The sequence below is a fragment of the Genypterus blacodes genome, unplaced genomic scaffold (genome assembly GCF_046128005.1).
Source record: "Genypterus blacodes isolate CSIRO-AG114 ecotype Tasmania unplaced genomic scaffold, CSIRO-AGI_Gbla_v1 ptg000147l_1, whole genome shotgun sequence".
Lineage (NCBI taxonomy): Eukaryota > Metazoa > Chordata > Actinopteri > Ophidiiformes > Ophidiidae > Genypterus > Genypterus blacodes.
The window spans coordinates 2035622-2059060 of record NW_027466949.1 but is presented as its reverse complement, the minus strand read 5'-3'; the positions used below and the strand labels follow the sequence as shown (position 1 = coordinate 2059060).

Here is a 23439-nt window from a genome sequence, read left to right as displayed (position 1 = left end):
CAACACGAAGAACATTCCATTGCTGCCGTTTCAAATCTGCTCTGTATGATGCGACATTCTACACTTCTCATTATGTCCTTCTGTCTCTGTCTGTGGCTTCTTCTGCAGCCATCTGTCGCTCCACTATTTACTGAGGTGGAATGTTTCTTGGTGGCTGAGCTCCTTGGCTGAGAAAGCTGTGGTGTGTTGCACGCATGTGTGTATGGGACCGTGAAGGGAGGGGCCCGCATAGAGACATGTTCACTTAGGTGTTTCTTCCATGCTTGTGAAAAGAGCAGGACGTAGAGAGAGTGAACATGATGGGGGGGAAAATGGGCACATCTCTGAACATGAAGCACGATTCTCTGCCAGTGATGAGCGAGTGCTTGCGTGTGTGTGTGTGTGTGTGTCTGAACAAGTTGGAGCATTGAGCATCCCTGGAAAGGCTGAGTCAGTGCTGGACAGGCGGGGAAAGAGAGGGAGAATGAAAAGACAGGGACGTGCATTATAAAAGCAGAGCAGGAAAAGAGAAGAAAGGAGACAAACATCACAGTTTTGTTTGAATTGCACTGCATCCTGTTTAAGCACAATAAAAGTGGGAATGCATCCTAAATATTTACTTACTAGCCATTTCCTCTTAAGCACACAACTCAGATTTAAACTGCACCAAATCGTAAAACTACTATTTCAGCGGAAGCCTCCAGGGATGCAAGATGAACGGACCAATATGTGAGCGAGAGTAAAATGAAATCAGCATTTAAGTGCATCACACTCTTTCAGCTCCACTTGCCCGTTTGACTAAACCGAGGAGTGTGCAGCAGATTAACGGATCAGTCATAATGTATGTATGTATAGCGTACAGAATCCCTGCTGATTTCCCGCTATTGTCGACAAGGGATTACAATGACTGATGGAGAATACGTCTGCCACAAATCTGATGGTCATAATCATAATCCCATAACGCCTCTTTAGAGCTAAATATAAATTGCATTGCTCATTGAAAGTAAAGCAATATGTTTACATTTTCAATGAATGTGTTCTTCATCCCTGAGTGTAGTGGTCTGGGATAAGAGGGCAACAATGTACATGTATTGTTTTGCCAATATGTAATCAAACTGTAAATCTGCCATCTCCATTGGTTTGAATTTCACTGGGGCGACTTAAACATAATGCACAGCACTGAGCTTCAAATCTGGTATTACAGCCACGTCACCTGACAGGCTTCACTTGGCTTTACAGGTGAAGTGCTGCCATCTTTAAGCGTTACATGTTGTACTTGTTCCTTCTTCTATGAAAGTAAAAGCATAAAAGTTGAAATCATCATGGCATTCGTTGGTTGTTATTCAGTTTTTTAGCGATGATATGAAGGTCTGTTCTACCCTCTGGACAGAGATGATCCAAGAACGATTACTCATCCATCTACAGCAGGTGCTGCATTTGTATTCCCAAAACATGGTAAGCTACTGCACAGACTGACTGATTAAACTGTAAATCTTTCATAGAAGGAGGGGAGCAGAGGAGAGAAGAGAAGAGAAGAGAAGAGAAGAGAGAGCCATTTTGTTGATTTTGATGCAGCTTGTGCATACAGTACTGTGAGGTCTGCAGTGAGGCATAGACATGAACATGTGCACCACACATACACAATCGTACACACACAAACACACACAGAGCTTTAGTATGGAGACAGAAAAATCTCTCTGGTGCTGTGCACATAGTGAGCCCAGTTGGTGCATTATTCACACAAGCAATCAAAGTATAAGAAGGTGCATGCATCCTACTTGATAATTCAGTGACATTCTTTGTTGGATTTAATTAGAGCCTTGCCATACTGAAGTACTGGTGTGTGCTTATGTATGTATGCATGTGTGTGTGTGTGATTGGATGAGAGGGATAGAGAGAGCCTAAGTGTGTTATAATTACCTCTAATTAGAACCAAGAGAAAGGCTGTGAACCAGAGCACAGAGGTCTACTTACCATCAGATGACCTCCCTCTACTGCCCAGTGTGGAGTGGAGACGGCGTCCATTTCCATCAGCTAACAAACACACAATGACATTCACAATATTCACATGAAAACACAATCGCAGCCATCGCTGATTTTATGCAACCGTCTACACAATATCTGCAATATAAAACCTGTACAAAGGGCTAGTGAGGAACAAATACTTCAAACTGAACCAACCGTGCCCCTTAAATACAGAAAAAGACTCCAATGAGCTCCATCTCTCATCTATTATTCAACCTCTTGCAATCAGCAGCTCCACACACATTCTGTAAATGTGCGGTAGTAACCTGCAAAGTCCATTTGCAGTAGCACATCAAAAGCCTGCTGAGGCTAAATGAGAGCCACTGTGAAAGTATACCAGCGAGTTTGCTTCCTGTGTGCAAAGTACATGTGGTCACGTGTGCACAGCTGCAGCCGCCGGTGTCCACATTCTCCTTACATGCAGTAGAAATTATATTCTCTAGTGGATAGTCTGTTATAGACTTGACCTATCTCTGAATGATTCCTGATCTATTGCTGCTGTAGAGGAGAAGTTGTGTGTTTCTGCACAGCTCATGCATCCACATAAGAATAAAGAATAATAGAATGCCCATAGCATCTCCTTTTTATAAAACCACACATATATGATATTGATCAGATGAAGCAACAGGAAACGTGTACCTGGGCTGTGGGAGCAGAGGATGCTCACTAATATCCACACATGCAGCTCAAAACTAGAACTGAAGCCATGGGATTTCCCAACCTATTAAACATTTCTATTAATAGCCATCTGATCCTCTGTGGACAAGAAAAACTTCATCTCAGAATGTGTCTAATAGCAGAAACAGCGTCACAGTTGTTAGTCTGTGGAGTATAAAGTGGCAGTGGTGGTTCAAACATAGATGATTAAGTTCACAGAGAGGATTCGTGTTCGAAACGAAGCAGTCATACAAATGAAAGTCAAAATAGAAACTTTGTCAACATCGACATGGACAAACACCAGATCCCTGGCACTCACACACCTGTGTAGAATTTAGGCGTCATTGGTGTTAATGTTAGTGCTTTGAGAAGTGCATGTTTGATCTTCATCTTTCATAATAAAAGTGTTGAAGGTCTGTCTCATGGTGTCTCTCACTTCTAGAACCATATCATGATCACAAGATGACATCTGACCTCAACAGGCTTGTCTTATGTTTTTTTTTTCTTTGACACTGATGCTCACATGACTCCTTGTGTGACTGGATGTATTGCTCTATGCATATGTTGAACTTTAAGCAGTGGTTACTGTATACATGTAGGCTAGCTTATGCTACTGGGACAATAGGAAAGCAGGACTTTGTGCACAAACAAACCCAGTTTACTCTGCCTGTATGATGTCATCTTCCATATTGTACAGCATTTAGCCAGGTAATGCTTACAACATTTAATAAGCAATAAGAAGAAAATGCACTTTAGGTCTTGTCTTATCATATACTTTACAATGGATATATACCCTGCAAATCAGGCAATGTAAGTTAATAATCAGTCAAACCTGGTAACAAACTGTTATGTTATCGCACATCAGGTTTACATTTTAGATTCTGTATACTTTTGGTTTATTTTGAGATTTATGCTGTTTTAATCAGCAATTGAATTAAAGCAAAAAGCAAAATTAATGAGGGGTGCTGGCAGTATCATGGTTGACCTGTAACGTGATACTCTGGCCCTTATAATTCCGTGGACTGTGTTAATCCCCAAACTGTCAGAGAAGATGAATGGGTGCAGTATCCCGACAGACAGGTTTCATAGGAGACCAACCACACATAGGGGTTTCTAAGCATTACGTAACCCTCTCTTTAAGTCAGCAGTTAGCCGATCTGTCTAACCCCTGTGACTTAGCTGTTAAGTAAGGCAGCGCTCAGACCTGAAACATGAAGTGTGAAAAGTTTAGGAGAACCATCGGGATAATGAAACGCATTTGTGGAGGGTGATTAATGGCAGCATTACACAAAATACTAGGTACGACAAATTAGAGGAAAACACAGGGATACCAGCACTCGCCCCTCCTTTTATACTCACCTATATAACTAAGAGCTGAACCAATTTTTCAAAGGAGGAAAATTCCATAGCTGTAACTGATACTACCCTAGATGGGATGTACAGAGGTCATTGTCATACCCTAAATACAACAGGGCATAGTTATAGCTGGACACAGTAGAGGATAATCCTGGCAATTTGGGGCCTGATTTACTCCAGGCAATCTGAAAATGTCTATTGGTTTGAGGTGTTCAATCTATCTATCTATCTATCTATCTATCTATCTATCTATCTATCTATCTATCTATCCATCTATCTATCCATCTATCTATCTATCCATCTATCTATCTATCTTAGTGGCAAACTCTTATTGTTCCTGCGGTGTCACATATCCCTGTACAAATGCAGTTTTCACTAATCATTTTACAAGAACTAAACCAAACCAAAATACAATTGTCAGTCTTTGTACATGCAGCTACTGAGTGCCACGCCCGCCTTCAGTGCCCTCTTCCCACAGTGTGTGAATTTCGGGGAGTGATTGGAGGAGCATCACCATGGCTACACGGTGACGTCTTCTCCCTTGCTCTAATTGGAGGAAACCCCGTGGCCCCAGCCGCTGCAGCGTTCTGGCCTGTCTAACTATCCCCAAGACCCGCCCCGTTCCTTCTTGCTTAACACCTATTGGTTCAAATGGCTCCAAAGCACTGTCAATCAATAAGAAATACGATTAACGATTGGACGAACGACATCAAGCTGGACCGCCCTCTTAGTCTGTTCCGTTGGCTTTTCGTAGCTGCTGCCATTCTTTGCCTTTCTAACCGAACTCTCGATTCACATCAATTCGTGGAGCAATTTTGGATCTCGGCAGGTCAGCAACAACGACTTGTTTGATTTTATATCATATTATTTAGATATATAAGCCCAAATTCACCGATCAAACGACGAAATTTGGCGCATTTTGTGTTTTTGTAGCAGTACCGTAAATTCTACCGAAAGGAGTGGCCGTGTAGCTATGCTAACTAGCTTCTGCTAGCTAGCTACAGCGGCCAGCTTTGTGGCGGGTTTGCCTTGTGAATCAATCTCCGCTCTCCTCTAGTTTTACTTGTCGGGGTTTTCTCCGTTATGTCGCCCTGCTAATAACCAGGCGTCCAGCGGAGATAAGCGTTGGACGTTGCCAAATTAGTGGTTAGTTAATGCTTCTGGAATGAAATTCTAGCAGCCAAATATTTTAATCGGTAACGATATCTAGCTCGCGATCCAGCGTCCAACCCACTTCATCCATAGCGATCGAGTGCTTGTTCTTTCCCACCATGATTGTTGAGATATGTTCAGTTATATCGACACTGTACTAATTGGATCAACTCTTTTCACAGCTTTTGACGTCACCAAGGAGAAGGGGACGATCGCCGTTCTTGACTTGCATTCCTGGGATTTGTGATTTCTTAATCCCCCTCGCTTCTAAAATATAAACTATGGACACGGCGGCTTTAATTCACCAGGCCAAATTGGCGGAGCAGGCGGAGCGCTACGATGACATGGCAGACTTCATGAAGTCGGTCACAAAGTCGAAGAATGATCTGTCAAACGAGGAGAGGAACCTACTGTCCGTCGCCTACAAAAACGTGATTGGGTCGAAGCGGTCAGCCTGGAGGGTGATACACAGCATCGAACAGAAGGATTCGGTAGACGGAAAGCAGATGATCTCCGAGTACCGCGCCAAAGTGGAGAAGGAGCTGGAGGATATCTGCCAAGACGTTTTGGTAAATAGCAACTTTGACCTTTTTGTTGAATCGTTTTTGTCCCGAAGCGTCCGCATGTTACCTGTGTGTGTGCGCGGAGCGGAACGCCTCCCTGCGACAATGTCGGGTCGAAGCGCGGCGGTGTTTCTGTGCAGCGTTATTGTAATTCACTCGCTTGATTGAGGCGCTAGTTGAGTCCGATTACCTCATCGGTTGTCGTTTTTGATGTCAGGTTAACGACACAACGACTACAAATCGAATATTAGCGTCTCTGTCGTTACGTTTGTACTATTTATGAAAGCTGTTTAAGATCAGTTCGTTTGCTTGAACGTGCCTCCTTTACTCATGCCCCATCTCTAAACCACACCTTTACCAAAAGCCACAGTTGGATCCGATTTAGATTTAGCCCAATACGTTGTCTCAAATATCCCCTCCTATTTCCTGTGAGAGGCTCTTGTGCTAAAATGGCCTCTTCAACAAGAGAGGACAAGGAAGTATTATGTAGTCCTCCCACAGTTTTTGCCTTTTGGGAATCTGTATTTAGAACAATGGGCTCAAATCCTGTAGGGCGTGAACTGAAAAGGTTATAGTGACTACACTAGCGAGGTGTGTCTCAAAGGGTGGGGGAAGAACACAGACGTATGAGAAAGAATGACTTCATTGCTGTGCTCAGCTGAACAGGTAGCTACTTTGTCCAAATCACCAGAAGTGTGACCACGCTCACGATCAGACACTCCTCACATTATTTGTAGTTGTGCTATGCTTTCACATCTTGTTTAATCTAATGCAGGCATTGGTGCTTTACATTATTTCTAGCCAGCCTTGATAATGGATTAGGAGATCTGGGTTGAAGCTTAGCTGTTAGACTGAAATGATTCCCCTGAGCTGCTGACACTATATAGGCAATTCAATTTCAACTAGATTCTTCTTCGACTTGAGTGGGTGTGTTTGTAAGGCCCTGACTCAGTCTACACGATCTCTGCTGGTAAGTGTTGACGGAGGGTTTGACAGCAGAGGGTGTGTTTCACACCTCATGTGTTAGCTTGTCCACACTGGCCTGAAAGGTTACGTATGCGTCGACGAAAGCGTCAGAGACTGCAAGAGACAAGTCTGCTGCATTCATGCCCCTGTGTCTTCCTGCAGGACTTCCTGCAAAGTGCAGTTTGCGAGTAGTCACTCATGTCTCATGTCTGTGTGCAGTAGTAGCCTGGTAAATGTCTGATAACTGATGTCTGACAATGTAAGATGTAGAGGTTGCAGCTGATAAGATATTAGTTTCGCAGATTTGGGCCGTTTATAATCTTGTTAGAGCACTGCAATGTAGACACTGAAATTGGAGAGTCTTTTTTTTTTTTTAATTGGGGGCTGGACCCATGAACTAGCTGAAATACATGTTCAGTCTAATCTTCTATGATAACTATTACACTTTAAAATCACCTTCTTGTCTGGGCTTTCTGATTACGTTGAATTTAAACTCAACTGCTCACAGTGCTGTTCATTGATCTGGAGATAAGCAGTGATTCATTCAGGCTGGAGGCTTCTAACAGCTCTTACTAGATGAGTGAAGGTATCTAGACCTTAGCACTCTGGCTTTATCTGTTTGCACTGTCTTGTTGGTGGCTGAAATCAGAGCTTTGTGTGGAATCTCTCTGGCAGATAATTTTCTTGTCTATTGTGCAGAACATGCAGTGAAGAGGAATGCTTTGCTCTTGAGACATTTGAGGGTTTTAGCTGAGCCAATCTTTACATTGCAATGGCAAGGGAGTGGCTGCTGGGAAGGGTTTGGCTCATGAGGAGGCCAACATCTTCTGCAGGTTTTCTAAAGGAACTCGTCTTTAAATCACTTATCTCTTATACCTATGAGTTGTGGGGGAAAACATCATTTTAACTCGGATCACCATACTTGCCTTTGGATTAGGCCCAGACTCATTTTTAAGGATTTTCATGATTTAAAATAGATCAGCAGCTCTCAAACGGTCACTGACAGATTAGACGGTGCAATCTTTCCATATCCACTGACAGGGTGATGGCTCAGCAAAGAAAAAACCAATAGGGTCTGAATTAGATCACATGTATATTTTACAGCACGTTATTTAAATAATTTCATTAGTACAGAGGCCATCATCAGCTAATCCTATCAACACATCACCAACCATGTAGAGAAGATCCCTTTAAGTCCAAATGAGCAAAGACATTTCCATGTTTCAAGCAAGGCGTTTCTGAAATGAAATGGCTGGTTGTATGATGTAACACACACAGACAGTACAGCACGACACGGTGTCATTACTTACACCATCTCTCTCTTATACTGTGGAAAGTGGTATGATATCAAGAGTGTGGAATCTGGGGCAGAAGACTGAGGGATACACAAGAGACCTGGCCTTATTGTGTAGAACAGTTTGGAAAGACTGGTGTGTGTGATATGTCACCGAATAAAATGTTTCAGGATTTCAAACTGTGCATATGCACTTTGCTCCTGATTGAGCAGCCTGTACTTGATAGCTGTCGGCCTCTTTGATTGATAATTGATGAACAGCAGCTGTGGCGGTGCTCTCTGGTGGAAAGAGGCTAATGTGATATGGGCACAACCCATCTATTTTTATATTGCATTGAAAAGGGCAGGTTGGGTGTTTAATCTTAATCCCGTTCTGTATAGTAAGTGACTTAACGTCACTGCTGTTTGAGTTCTTTGTTCTAACGTGATTGATGTGTCTTTCTCTGTCTACAGGATTTGCTGTCTGTAAATCTAATTCCAAACGCCAATGGTCAGGAAAGCAAAGTCTTCTACCTAAAGATGAAAGGAGACTACTATAGATACCTGGCTGAGGTTGCCGGTGAAACTACCAAGATTGGTGAGTGTGCAGTTGTACTCTTTTGTTCAGATGTGATTTCCTCAGGAGGTATGTATGTTTATTTATTATGGGCATCTTTAACATGTCTAGTGTCCTTTTAAAATTGTATGTGAAATCTAAAATAAGCCGCCCTACTCGTTTAGGCTGGACATCTGTATGCTCCAAATAGGAATGTGTCTTTGTGTTGCTGAGAGATGGAAATGATGTCAAGTAGGTCAGTACATCACAGCTGCATGAGCACCGAGCTCCAGTTTTTAGGGAGCACAACTCCTTTAGGGGACATGATTTGTTACAAGTTTAAGTTTAATATCCCATTTAACTCATTATCTACATTGTTTATGCCAGACTTATCCTCTCAACCCAAGGAAATCAGCATGTTAAAATGTTCAAAGGCATATTGGTGTGTGTGTGTGTGTGTGTATACAGTATATATGCACCTGTGTTGATTTTACATTAATTATTACCTTTTGTTTTAATCTTTTGTGTTTCCAGAGATCATAAATAACTCAGAGGCGGCCTACATGGAAGCTTCTAAATTCAGCCAGACAGACATGGAGCCCACACACCCCATTCGCTTGGGCTTGGCCCTCAACTTCTCCGTTTTCTACTATGAGATCCTAAATAATCCAGAAAAGGCCTGCGAGCTGGCTAAACATGTGTGTAAACACTTAACTACAAACATGTTGTGTGGATTTATTTCCCACATTATTGTAATCATGGTAGGTCCTCTTTTTTTATTTGACTTCCAGTTAAAGTTATTGATGTTCTCCCTCTTGCCAACAGGCATTTGATGAAGCCATTGCGATGCTTGACAAGCTAAGCGAGGATTCCTACAAAGACAGCACTCTCATCATGCAGCTCCTCAGAGACAACCTGACGGTGAGTCGTCCGCTCAATGCTCATCAAATTTAGATGTAGCCATCCTGGAATGTTATGGCAACATGACAATACAGAAAGCTGAATGTTTGTTTGTCTGACGAGCTTTTTTAAATATGAATGTTTCTGTTTCTCATTAGTTATGGACATCAGACAACGCACCCGAGGAGGCTGATGGTGATGCCGGAGATGCGGCAGAGAACGAGAACTAAAAACCTTCAAAATTTTGGGTCATCTCCAAGAAAAAGAAAAAACTTTGTACACATCCTTCATTCCTTATTGCTCCACTCAAAAATATTGTACCAATAAAAATCATTGCTGAAAAGAGTTGCGTAAAAATGTATTAAAAAAAAAAAAAGTCTTCACATCGAGTAAGACAAACTGGAGGAGAGGAAAAACTTCTATTCTTTTGTTTTGTGTTTCGTCCTTGCCTTCCCATATGTGCAGATTCAGCTGTAGAAAATCTCTTTACTTTGTATCAAACTTTTAGAGCAATTAAGAAGGCAGAATAACTTGAGGCCCATCATTAAAGAACTGGAAATCTAAATCCCATGAATTGAAAAAGGTTTGGTATCCCCCCCCCCCATAGGAAATGTTAGATTTAAGGATTAGTTTTCCCCCATACCTCGTTAGTGTGTGTCTCCTGTTATGTGGTACGGATACAGCAGCTGAAGTCCAACTTGAAACAAATTCCATACTTGCAGGGAAAGCCAATGCGCTAAATACGCTGGCAACAAGTACTATAATATACTGTTAAGTTGTGCCCGTTGGTTTGATCCTCTCTATCTGCTCTGGTTAAGATGCCACTTTTTTCACTGAAGCGTGTCTGTTTTGGGGGAACACAGTAAGGCTTATGTGACCAAACGCAGGGACCTTTTAATGGGAAAAAGACGATTCTGTCATGCATGTCTTTTGAGATATTACACTGGAATGGGAACAAATGCTGTAAGACACACAAGTCCAAGTGTGAAGATTAATACTTCTCAATGTAGGTTATTACTCCTAAAAGATTTTTTTTGTTTAGTCTGTCCAGTGATTGTCATTAGAGATTGGGACCACTATTTTGTTACTCATCCATTGTATTCCTCAAAAGCCTTGTGGAACTGTTTGATTCCCTATGTATCGGCTATGTAACACAAATAAAAACATTTTATAAACCAAATCCACGTTTGTCCTTCTGTTTGTGCCTTTGACTTGCAATTGTCTGAATCTGTGATTCTTGAGCAAAGCACCAACTACACAAACATGGCAGTTCCTCATGCTGAATTGGACAAAATCTACTGAATGAATGAAGATGAACATTTTGAATAATAGCTACTTGCAACTACATGGTTCTTATAGTTTTATACCATCTTCCACGCCTCTGGAGGAATTTAACTTGTAAATCTGAACAGAATATCACTGTTGTTGGAGACTTTTGGAGATTGTGTTTGAATTATTCACCATAATAAAGGAATTTCCACCAACTTGAATAGTGATGGTGTAAATTGCTATGTGGTGGAGGATTCAAGGACCACTGGTAACACACGGTCCTTTGAAAGGCCAATGGTAGAACGATAACTACTTTTGGTCATTGTACATTATCATAATTATAGTTATATGAGTGCCAGATATAAAGGATGGAACTCGAGATTGTATGCATCAGGAAAAACAATAATAAACGTTTAAACGTCACATTCCCACTATGAACAGCGGTGTGTTCGTAATGTACTGTACGTTTGGGCCGAGTGGAATGGCTGACAACAGAAGAGAGCACTGAATCTATCACCAACAACGGCAGCATCCATTTAGCTACAAGAAAACAAAAAAAAGTACTATGTTTCATTAAATCAAACTAATGGCACACATTGTCGCGCTTGTGGTGTGATGAGTTTGTGTAACTGACCGACAGCATTTGGAGAAGAGTCACTTTTAGAAGCTAAGAAGCGGATGTTTTCTACTCGGTGCACTTCCGGGTAGCTTAGCTCTACGGGCATCAAACCACGACAATGATAGCGCTTCTGTAGTTGTACGCGCCGTTTTAAGATGAAGTACACACTGTTCGTTGTTTTCATTGCTCCTTATTGGGTCAACTGCGCCGTCAAGACGAGGATAACTGAGGAAAACAGTCGCAGCGAAGAAAATCAAGAGTTTGGTGAGTAGCAAACTAAGAAGCTAGCGTTCATGTTAGCCACTCTGTGTTCACCGCTAACGTGTGTTACTCTTGTTTACGAATACGTCGATGTTCGTAGTTTATATGTACGTTGGTAGCGCATATTTGTGTATCGGTTGAAAGAGGTGACGTCATGTTTGTGACTATTGAACAGGGCCGATGTGATGTCATGCTATTAGCTGATAGCACGGGGTAGTCTCTAATGTTGCCTTCACTGACCTGATTTAATAGTACACAATGTTGCTACTGTCGTTTTAAAACAACTTAATCAACGTTTCTTGGCGGCCATGTATGATTTCCCCCGTCTCCCTCCCCGTCCTCCAGATGATCTGAGCTCAATCTTGACGGATTTTGAGGTGCTGCCCCGGTCAGGCCTCCAGCTCCACTCGGTGAGGAAGAGGGACGTCCACACCCAGTCCCACCTGGAGCGCCTGGTGAGCTTCAGAGCTCTGCACAGGTACAGCAGCACCCTCAAACCTTCCACAGGCTCCCACAGTGTCACACACAAAGCGGTTCGCTGTCATGTTTCACTTTATATATACGTCTTATCCTTTTCTCGGCTTCTTTCAGGGATTTCAAGCTCTACCTGACCACCAACACAGACCTGTTCACTGAGAATTTCAAGGCAGTGTTTGTCGATAAACATGGCAGGGAGGAGAACTATGATGTTCAGCTACAGAACTACTTTGTTGGACATGTTGTAGGTGAGTATAACACACACATTTAAAGACGAGCCTATGTAGGTTCTGATATGGGTACAAATATTTATGCAAAACAAGGAAAGCTTTAGAGAAGCCCCAGCACAGATCACAATGTACAATTGACACATCGTCTATAATTTTGGGCTTCTTCCTCTGATACTTGACTATTGATAGTATGACGACCATGGCCATAAGCTGTACCCAGTATTTGCATGTGAATGAAATAATTTTGTTTGCAGGAGAGGAGAATTCACGCGTGCAGGCACACATGGACGAGGATGAGTTTTCTGCGCACATTCTCACTGATGAAGCAGAGTACAATGTAGAGGTAAGGAGACGTCATGGCAACCAAGCAGCCAGCATCGACATGCCTTTCACCAGAAATAACGGTTTAAATTCCCCCCATCCTTGCCTTTCCTGATGTCCCTTTTCTTCCACATTTTCAACTTCCGTCCTCTTGCCCGGTCACCCCACCACTTTGAGATTTCTAACCTCTTCTCCTGTCTGACTCTGCCACCTTTGTTCTCTCTACCCCATCAAGCCCTTGTGGCGGTTCACAGATACGTCTGACGACAGCCGCTTGCTTGTTTATCGCTCCGACGACATCAAGAATCTGAGCCGCATCGTCTCTCCTAAAGTGTGTGGCTACCTCCATGCAGAGTCCAAGGACCTCTTGCCTGAGACTGCCAGGGGCCAGGAGGAGGAGGAGGTGGTGGTGGTGGAAGAGACTGGTGAGCACAGCCGCCCGTTTGCCTCTCTGGGGTTGGAGCGTCTTATCTTCGTGTGTGTTATCTTCGTGCTGGTAATACGGAAATGTGTAGGAGTAAGATTGAGTAAGAGGAGGTTGCAAATAACTAATGTTGTACAGCTTAGGCTCTATGTTAGACATGTGTTTGGGGTTGATTAAGACGAGATGGATAGAGTAGGAGGACAACAAATGTTAAAGGTGGATAGAAGGAAGGAGGAGGCTGTAGTAGTGAGACAATGGGAGGTGGGTGTTTGATTCTGTAACAGTCACTTTAATAAAAGACTTTTTGTTAACTGTAAAGCTGAGCCTATGCTGCGCGCACACACACACACTCCTGACAAGAGGGTATTACATAAAAACCAAAAGCCTTTTGATTCTTTTGTGCTGCGTTGGAAACCTAAAGCATTTGCGAGAGGAGGAAGCACTCGTTGGGAATATGAGCCGAGGTGAAGGTTCTTATGGAGGAGGCATTAAAATTCATGCAGGCTGTGCTGCCCAATGAGCGGACTGGGAGTGGAGTTGTGCACACCCACACAGCAGAACGGCAGATACAAGAGAATACTGTACCGCTCCAATGCTGCGTCTTCCTCTTTTCCTATTTATTCTTCTACAACTGACAGTTTAGAGTTTACATCGTTTTATTATCTGAAGTCCCTGCAGAATTCCTGGGTCGGGTAGAGCTGTTATTTGCTATCTGCCTTTAAAGTTTCCAGTCTTTGCGAGGAAAAGCAGCAGCATTGTGCACGTTGTGGTTAGGTGACTCTTTCAGTGGTTTTCCAGGTTGTGTGTAGAGAGCTTTTCATGTTTGCTCTGCTATAATCTTGCACTGGGGTCTCTAGTCTACAACAACCCGGTGATACAGCCGAGTCCGAAGAAAAACAGAGGGAGAGTATTCAGTTCACTGGCAAACAGAAAAAGACAGGTTGCTAAATATGAAATTGAGGCCAATTAACAGTGGGATAATGGAGCCATGGCCTCATTCTTCTACTGTCTTTATGCAGGTCTACCTTCACTCATATATGCCTGGCTCTGTTTGCCTGAGATGGAACCAAGGTTGACTGTGGTTTATTGCATTTCCTGTACTTGTACGCAACCGTTTTCTCCGCCTACCCGTCTGTCTGACTTCTTCCTATCCACGTACCTGTCTCACTGCGCCCTTTGCAGAGCCCCACCACAGAGAGAAGAGACAGGTCCACAATCACAAGAAGAACACCTGCCCCCTGCTGCTGGTCGCTGATTACCGCTTCTTCAAACACATGGGCCGTGGACAAGAGAGTGTCACTCTCAATTACCTGGTCTGAGTCCATGCCCTCATTTCTATGTCCATATTTTAGCTCCACATTGCCTTGGAAAATCTGTAATCGTTCTGGAAAACACTGAAAAAATGATTTCCGCTGCTTTCTCCCTGCTTCAGATCGAGCTCATCGACCGAGTTGATGACATCTATAGAAACACAACCTGGGACGACGAGTTCAAAGGCTACGGGGTCCAGATCAATCAGGTGTGTGTGCCACCTCTTTTTGGGATAAGATTGAAAGAATGCACCGATATTGGGGCGTTTTGGCTTCAGACACCCAAGGCTTTCAGTGCCGTGTGACATCTTCGTTTCATGAAAGCGATTCTGACCGCAACATTGTCCCTCAGTGTGTTTATAAGCAGCGTGTGTTGGAGGCTCTGAAAGCTTTCCTGCCTCATGGGGGTAATTCATTTTGTTCCACAGGCTCTTGGAATGAATGGAGACAGTGTTTGTCACACTGTGCATCGCAGGCTTTCTCACTGAAAAGATATGCATTCATTTAGCTCCTCCAACCACTGAAGAGTCTTGCCAGAGATTCAGTCTAACATTATTAATCATTCATAAGAGATCTGAGCAAGTTAATGTGCCTCTTCACATCTTCTGCACTGAAGTAATAATCCAAAAGACTTGAAACGCTACAGCGCCGCTAATGAGCCTCAACGCTGTTAAAACAGTTTGAGCCAAAGTTGTAAAGCACTAAAGATTACACTGTACTCTAATGTAATGTAATGTACTCTACGCCATGCCTTAATGAATACTGTTCTTCTTCTCAGATCATCATTAACAAAGAGCCCACCAAGCCTCTCCCAGGTCACGGCGGCAGCGGCTGGGTCCACTACAACATGAAGAACAGCCCAGTGAAAGGAAAGGAGGTCTGGGACGTCAAGAAACTCCTGGAGGTGGGAGAGAAAGCATTCGCTCCGATTGATTCAGATTTTTATTCACACATACGACAGCAATGTATATCTATTGAACAACAAGGTACACCAAGCAACACTATGCCAGCAGAATGCCAGAGTTTACTTAATGTAAACCAAGTGCACTTAGTCCTCTGGCATGCCAGATCAATCACAAGACCAGCAGACTCAGAAGGAGCTGGGATCGTGTTCACACTCCAAACAAACCCCCTCAAGACTCAGTTTGGAGCCGGACCAAGAAGTCTGGCTTAGATGCATCCTACATGTTAAATGAAGTGTTGCTGCTAGAAATCTTTGTTTTCTAACAGTGTAAATGTTTGTTATTCTTCATCTTCAGTTCTGTGATTGGTGTCAGGGGGGATAAAGTGCTGTTCTCTGTCTGCCCTTTAAAGCAATTCAGCGCAGATGTAGCTGACAACGCCTCCACCGTGTGCCTGGCCCACCTGTTCACCTACCAGGACTTTGACGAGGGCACGCTGGGCCTGGCCTACGTGGCTCCTTCAAAGCCACAGGGCCTGGGCGGCCTTTGTCCCAAACGTAAGGACTCACTATAAGGACTGAATGTGTTAGTTTATCAGCTGGACAGACTAGAGGCTGATCTAATAATGACCATGGAGACAAAGCACTGAATGATCATACATTCACACTGTCTTCCTCACATTTTGTCCCTCTGCAGCATACAGACCATCTCATTCTGTTCAGAAGCCCAGTTACCTCAACACAGGCTTGACCAGCACTAAGAACTATGGGAAAACCATCCTCACAAAGGTCCATTTTACTTTGTCGTCAGTCATACATGAAGCAAAAGCAAATGAAATGCTCGGTGCACAGCTTGTGAGTAGACACAACTTCAGTATCGATACTTTGCTCCAAGATTCACGCCCTTATTTTGTTCCGGTGCCCAGTGACGCCTCCACATCTCCAAATGTTCTCTGCTCAGAGGAAATGTGGCGATGAGGGGGTGATTGAATTAAAGGAGAAGGTGTCTTTAAGTCGTCGTTATTTGAGCATGTTTTATCAACTTCATACTTTCATAAAGGTTTTATTCTTCATCCCAATGTGATAGACGCTGTTGATTATGTAAACAAGCAGCTCGAGCGTTTGACAAATATCTAAACGGCTCCTTCCAAGAGAGAAAGACCGCCTGAACATATTTTACTTTATAATAAATGTAATTTATCATGAATAACTCAAATGTGTGTGTCCCACCAGGAGGCAGATTTGGTGACCACCCACGAGTTGGGCCACAACTTTGGGGCCGAGCACGACCCCGACAACATCGCCTACTGTGCTCCCAGTGATGACCATGGCGGCAAGTTTGTCATGTATCCCATCGCTGTGAGTGGAGACCACTACAACAACAAGGTGCAGTCCTAATGATGGATCCAATAATGAAAGGGATACAACCAGGCCATTACTAGAGGGTTTAGCCTAAAATGTTCCAGTATGCAACGAGATATTGTTAGTTAATGTCTATAGAATGATATGTGAAGCCCATTAAATGTGTCTAACTAACATCTCCTCTTTCTCTTCCTCCTCCTCAAGCGCTTCTCCAATTGCAGCAAGATCTCCATAGGAAAGACGCTGCGTTTCACAGCTCCCGTCTGCTTCAAGGAGCGCAACAGCAAAGTGTGCGGCAACTCGCGAGTGGAGGAAGGGGAGGAGTGCGACCCCGGGCTACTCCACCTTAATGATGACCCCTGCTGCACCGCAGACTGCAAGTTCAAACGTGATACACAGGCAGAGTGCAGGTATGAGAGCTGACACACACACACACACACACACACACACACACACACACACACACACACACACACACACACACACACACACAGTGAGGACTGTTGCTGTAATATTTGCTCACTTCTCTGAACACTTATGAACTTAACCCTCTCCAGATATTGTGTTTACATCAGAAAGCCTTTGTGGTGAAGGTTAAGAGTCTCACTCTCGTCTGCTCTCTTGTCCACAGTGATAGAAACAGCCCTTGCTGTAGGAACTGCAGGTTTGAGCAAGCAGGAGTGAAGTGCCAGGAACCCATCAGTGCGACATGCAAAGGCATGTCCAGCTGCACAGGTGAGCTCCCCCTGCTGGTCACATACAGCCACTGCGGCAGTCGCTGTCTGCAAAGCCATTTTCTTTTCCAACTCGGGTTACTCCAGCCTCTAACACTGTTAAACCTCTTGATCTTCCCTACATATTGCAGGCAACAGCAGCGAGTGTCCTCCCCCTGAAAATGCCCTAGACAACACCGTGTGTGTGGACAACGGCCTGTGTCATAACGGGGAGTGTAACCCCTTCTGTGAGGCCACGCAGAACCTTCAGTCCTGCGCCTGCAACGGTACGGAGCAACTCCATCTGTCCCAACAAGGGACAAATGCGTGATTACATAAAGAGACGGTGTAGTTGAGGTTGCTCGTCCTTTTCTCCCTTTTCCAGAGACGGAGGACTCTTGTAAAGTGTGCTGCAGGGGCAAAGATGGCACCTGTACCCCCTTCACCCAACCTAACGGCAGCTTCCTCTTCCTGCGCAAGGGCAAACCCTGCACTGTGGGCTTCTGCGACGAGGGCGTGAGTGGATCCACACACTGCACCATTCTACAACTTGTCATTACATCCAAATTGCTCACGAGATTGCTCACGTTCCCGTCTCATTACAGGGGAAGTGCATGAAGCAGGTGCAGGACGTGATCGAGAGGCTGTGGGACTTTATTGACAAGCTGGACATCAATACATTCGGTAAGTCCAATTGTGTGACGATATAAAGAGAATTTCATTGCAAACGGCATGAATCAGAGCTTTGTGCACTCTTTCCGTCTCGTCGTATTTTCACATTCCTGTTTTGACTCTTTCTGTCTCTCTACCACCATCAGGTAAGTTCCTGGCTGATAACATCGTGGGCTCCGTCGTGGTGTTTTCACTCATCTTCTGGATTCCCCTCAGCATCCTGGTTCACTGTGTGGTAAGTCAACACCGAGTTCCCACTATCCTCCAGGGGAACAGAGACCCGGACCGTTTCCTAAGTCTGGTCCTTCTGCGTTTCTATATTACAGGACCAGCGACTCGATCAACAGTATGAAGAGAACACCAAGTCCTTCTTCTACCCTCCGAGTGTAAGCGCCTCTTACTCTCACACCCTCAAATGGTTTGCTCTTGTGTCCATGTCTTGCTGTCACACTAACCTGACTAACACCACAGTCATTTCTTTAAAAACACACTGGCATCGATGAGGAAGAGGGATTATTGACCTTTTTCTAAATCTATATCTAGGGTTAGGCGTGACCATGTTGGTTCAGCTAAGATTTAAAAAAAAAAAAAAGTATTTTGAAACTTGCTCTCAATGTGCAGTCAACATTTAATCAACTATACTTAAAGATATTCAGGATGAATCCTGCACTGATTGGATGCAGGGGGTGATGGAGTTAGACTTAGAAAAAGGTGGAACGTAAAGCAATGTGACTTAATGATCAGGTTATGGATCAGTAAGGGCCTCAGTCTCACTGCTGGGATCCAGCTGCCCAAATGACCTGTCCATCACTTTTTGCCTTGGCCCCTCCCATTCCCATTGGAACTGCAGCAGATGGTGGAAGTTTGTAGTAGAGCTCCCGCCATAGGTGAGTGCGTGTGCCGTGGCTTTGGTGTTGCGATTGCGTTGCCATTGAGTCCATGAGGATTGCATGGTCGGTGGCCCACGTTTGGGATACTCCTGCAGTCGCGCCTTTTCTTTGCCGTAATCGCTGAGCCTCCGTTCCACATATTCAGTCTCCTGCGTCTTTCACCTGACAGATGAAGTGAGAGAAGCTGGGCCTGAGGTGAGAATGTGTGGAACGTGTGACTGTACTGGCTGCAGAGTGGCGCCCGGGCAGAGATTACTCACAGAAAGCAAGACTGCGTTTCAGGAGTATTCAAACTTGAGTGGAGAGGTTGCACCGTGTTGTCGTTTGTGAGGCCCGATGGAGAGTGTGTCAAAACATTTTACGTTTGCATCTGCTGCTGTTTAACGCCACTACAAGGAGGAGGTAATGTCCTTTAGGTGGTTGTTTCCGTTTTCCTTTCGTTTGTAATGGCTGCACAGCGTTGAGTCCTTTTTGGTTTAATGGGAGAAGGCAGAGACTGAGGGTACGTTCCATTTTGTTTTGAATGGTATTTTCTCTTGCATATAACACAAATAACCTCATTACCATAATACACTTATGCTATGATGTAACCTATGAAGATCAGACATGTAGAACGTTCTGTTAGATTAAAGTAAAAATGGAATGGATCCCAGCCTCAGCTTCACACAGGCAGCTTTGATGTCTTTGTCTCACGACGACCTCTTCGCTCCTCAGAGTCAAGAAATGCTGAGCAGCCTCGAGTCGGCATCCGTGCGCATCGTCAAGCCTCCTCTACCTCCCTCCTTCTCCACCGGCCGGACCGTGCCCTCCTCCCTGCCTCTGCAGCACCAGCAGCTGGTCCAGGCAGGGGCCCCTCCCACCGGCAGCACCAGTACCCCGGCCCCAGGCCCGAGCTACGGCCTCACCCCGGACAGCGTAGGGGGGCCGCGGATGGCCACCATCCAGGAGGACACCAGCAGCGACTCCCATCTGGGCGAGGAGGGCCTGTCGGAAGATTTCACAACCGCCGGAGTCTACTCGTCGGCTACGAAATCCTCCTACGAGGATCTGACCGATCAGAGCCCGCTGGCCAGGGGGCGGCGCCTACAGAGGCAGGCCTGCATTGACACTAAAGAGACCGAGTGCTGAGAGGAAACCATCAGCACTGGGCGCTTACATGCAACCTGATGTGTTTTAGGGAACAATCACTGCATTTGTCAATCAAATTCCAACTCAAACAATTTAGATATTAGTAGATTTGGATGAGTTCTCTGAGATGCCAGACTGCAGTCAAAAAAGGCTCCTGAGTCAAATCAAATCAACAATGTGGTGCCTTTTCCAGTCTCATGCAATGATTTAGAATTCTACATACATGTGCTTTCATTGGACCCAGGGCATTTTCAGCTTTTGCCTGTGTGTCACAAAGTTACACTGTGGCTCATAAGTGACAAACAAAATGTCGCTTTTTTTTCTCCTCTGCTCAAACGCTTGTGCACAAAGTACCGTCCGTACAGCAACGCAGCCTCACAGCCTTTTCTAATCATGGGTTAAACCTTTAAAAGGTGCAAACTAAAGAACACAGAATCTTAACTGAGATGATGTCATAATAAGCACTTACAGTATTTGTTCATACCACTGGATGATGTTGTTAATGGTTTGTTCTTTTAAAACATTGCAGGTTTGTATAATGTTGACACTTTTTTTGTACCTTTTTAAATTCAACATTGTGAGGAGCGAGCTGTGGCCTCTTCAGTATTGTGTTTTTGTTGAACATTTTGCAAAGTGTGGGACCTTTAGTTAGTCACGTTGTCATGCAATCGTCATAATGTGGTTATTTGAATATTAGGTCTCATTTCCCTTCCTCCTCCTGAAACAAACGGGTGCCTTTTCTCATTTTGTGCCTAAACGTTCCACACCTGCTTATCTGAGATTTTACAGAAATCTAGAGGTCCTGAGTTTCATTTTTGTAGTAATTATCCGAGGTGATTTGTCATTTTTTTTCCAACAGCCCAGACTTGATGAGCTTATTTGAGCCAAGCACCGCTTTGATTTATTTAACGTCTTATCACTGTTTCCTCCAAGTCCCATTATTGTACAAGTATTTACTAAAAGGTCAAGGAAACTGTTACACAAGCAGCAGATTCCCTGTGTTGTGTAATATTATTAAGTTGTTGCATTATCATGTCCCAAAAATAAACATTTTATTGTGCAATTTAGTCATGCGTGTCTTACATTTCACATATTCAGCAATTTCATCTCATCGTTTTAGCAATGTGGGATCAATGCCCGAGTGCTTTTGATTTGTTGGTGAGCGTTCTGTTCACCTTTAACGTCCAGCCGTGTATATAAAAGACTCCTTTGTCCTCATCTTCACTGGTCAGACAGAAGGCTGTTCTCTGGGCTTTTGGGGTCCACGTCCCCCCAGTAGGGCAGGATGAAGGGCAGGTCGGCCACAAGCTTCTCCAGCAGCCCCCACAGGTGCTGGGCCACAAACTGGTTGCCCTTCTCCGAGAGGTGCAGCCCGTCGGACAGGTAGAGCGTGTAGTCCTGTGGACCACGAGACGGAAACGTGACACGTCAGCCATCAAGGTTTGATTTTAGAGAAGTGACACAAGAGATACTGCACACTCATAAAAACACTGAGAAATACTGGCAACGGGTCAGATAAATAAATTATTGTTCTTGGCCATGACACAGATCCAAACGTCTTAAAATGAAACAAACAAATTTAAACTTTCATACTTAAACTAACTTTTTTGTGACGATTCTACAGTGTGATTCCTAGGCATTGTGTTCTATGTTCTGTTCTTAAAATATATATATATATAAATAACTTTTACAATTGACAACAAAGTCTTGTATGAGATTGTAAAGATATGAACAAAACAGCTCAGGGGTCATAATTAGTAATCCCTTCAAGGGATTACTAATTATGACCCCTGAGCTGTTTCGCACAGTGACATTTTTCAAAGCCCCAAATGTATCAACAAATACTACTGTTACTTAAAAAACCACCACCAGGAAGATTGGCCACAGAATTTAGTCAGTACTATCTCATTTCCTGCTTACAGTCAGACCCTTTTGCATGTCATGTGCTCCAAGTTTTATACATTTTCAAAACTAAATCCCCAGGATGAGTTCAGTAAAGACGACACACAGCGGTGATACAGACGTGTTGTGCGGCGCTTCACCCACCTGTCCATCTTTCTGCATGAGCGTCCAGAGGTCAAGGACGTCAACTCCGCACTGACCAGCCGCAGTGACGCACGCTTGGGCGTACTGACCCGCAACCGAGTAGAGACGGTTGAGAGGACATCCTGTAAGAGACGCATGCAGAGTGGGAGGCGGCCATGAGCTGTGACTGACCTCTACCTACAGGGAGACGACAGAAGAGGAACCGTGCAGGTGTGTGTGTAACCTTTCAGCTTGCACTCCTTCTCCCAGGCTGGCTCGTGAATAGGAGGAGGGGCGATGAAGATGACTTTGTCCGGCGACACCCCAGCTGAGGCCAGGAGCCGGGTTATCTCCTTCAGGTTCTCTGCGTACTCCTGCAGGGGGACGTGCTGCCGGGAGTTTTTGTCTGGACAACAGGGACAGACAACAAGAGACACAACTGAGTTTATCTGTGTCCCAAACAAGCAGATGCTTAAAATGACATCAAAGTAAGAAAACATTTACTGGAACTGAATACATACAAGCATGCAGACGAAACTTTTAAAACAGAAGGGTTAAGATGAGGGTCGATTGGTAAGTTCTGAGCATAGAATAGTATGTAGTTGCAGTTCCTCTTCCAACTCAACACGTACCAGTTGTGCTGGAAGGATGTTAACCTACTCACTAACCTAGAAATCATCTTATCAATCAATGCACAATATGTATCCGATCATTTAGAGCAGATTTGATCCATGCAGGTACCTTCCAGAGCAGCGTCGTTGGCTCCAAAGAAGACGGTGACCGCTGCTATGTTCTGCTCAGCCGGGTTCTGGTTGTTGATGAGTCGAGGGAGGACGATCTTGGCCCATCTGGAGTTGTAGCCGGAAAGTCCTCGGTTCACAACGTCGCACTTCCTGAAGAAGAAAAAAAGAGGAAAACACGCAAGACGCTCACAAGACGCTTTACAGGGACGCGAAGCCTGGGGTAGTTATGGGGACACTCACCTCGCAAGTTTGTCAGCGATATCGGAGCCCCATCCTTTGGCTTGGAATGAAACCTGACAGAACACAAACACACACACACAGTCACAGGCTGCCATTCATCCACCCGGTTAGCAGCTAACGAGGGGGGACAGAGTGGATCACGTCAAAGTCTGAAGGACGGACTGACCTGTGTGATGGAATCGCCAAATAAGATCACTTTTGGCCAAGACACTGTTTTGAATTTAGACATTACGAACCCGGATTTATTTCACGGATGTTTAAAAACTGCTCTTAGTTCTTGTTCTTCTACTATAATTCTGACAGCTCGAACTTCTGTATGTGTAATGCTGTCCCCCACAGGACGGTAGAGGAATAGATCAGATAAATACTACAGGAAGTAGAGGGACCAAACATTCTAAATAGTGAAAAAAATGTATGAATACATTGA

The 23439-nt window shown here is 44.3% G+C and overlaps 4 protein-coding genes across 4 annotated transcripts in view; 2 read left to right on the top strand and 2 right to left on the bottom strand.

Moving 5' to 3' along the window:
* The window catches only part of asap2a (ArfGAP with SH3 domain, ankyrin repeat and PH domain 2a), a 104379-nt gene that overhangs the window by 20917 nt on the left and 60023 nt on the right, over window positions 1–23439 (bottom strand). The gene's annotated exons all lie outside the window — the stretch shown is intronic.
* LOC143012467 (14-3-3-like protein) lies at window positions 4738–10528 on the top strand. The gene is made up of 6 exons (XM_076165588.1): window positions 4738–4846; window positions 5352–5738; window positions 8446–8569; window positions 9062–9225; window positions 9353–9448; window positions 9586–10528. Exons 2-6 carry the CDS (start codon window positions 5451–5453, stop codon window positions 9655–9657), a joined length of 744 nt encoding a protein of 247 aa, XP_076021703.1. The 5' UTR covers window positions 4738–4846; window positions 5352–5450; the 3' UTR covers window positions 9658–10528.
* On the top strand, window positions 11181–21071 carry adam17a (ADAM metallopeptidase domain 17a). Its single transcript, XM_076165577.1, has 19 exons — window positions 11181–11579; window positions 11922–12054; window positions 12168–12301; window positions 12538–12626; window positions 12840–13029; window positions 14211–14341; window positions 14461–14547; window positions 15117–15242; window positions 15653–15797; window positions 15937–16028; window positions 16473–16625; window positions 16806–17011; window positions 17233–17336; window positions 17467–17601; window positions 17700–17830; window positions 17920–17998; window positions 18133–18221; window positions 18313–18372; window positions 19591–21071. The coding sequence occupies exons 1-19, from the start codon at window positions 11471–11473 to the stop codon at window positions 20002–20004; spliced, it is 2607 nt and encodes an 868-aa protein (XP_076021692.1). The 5' UTR covers window positions 11181–11470; the 3' UTR covers window positions 20005–21071.
* Window positions 20866–23339, bottom strand: iah1 (isoamyl acetate hydrolyzing esterase 1 (putative)). Its single transcript, XM_076165589.1, has 6 exons — window positions 23179–23339; window positions 23013–23065; window positions 22771–22922; window positions 22274–22435; window positions 22051–22172; window positions 20866–21402 (listed from the first exon to the last, which is right to left on the bottom strand). Exons 1-6 carry the CDS (start codon window positions 23239–23241, stop codon window positions 21226–21228), a joined length of 729 nt encoding a protein of 242 aa, XP_076021704.1. The 5' UTR covers window positions 23242–23339; the 3' UTR covers window positions 20866–21225.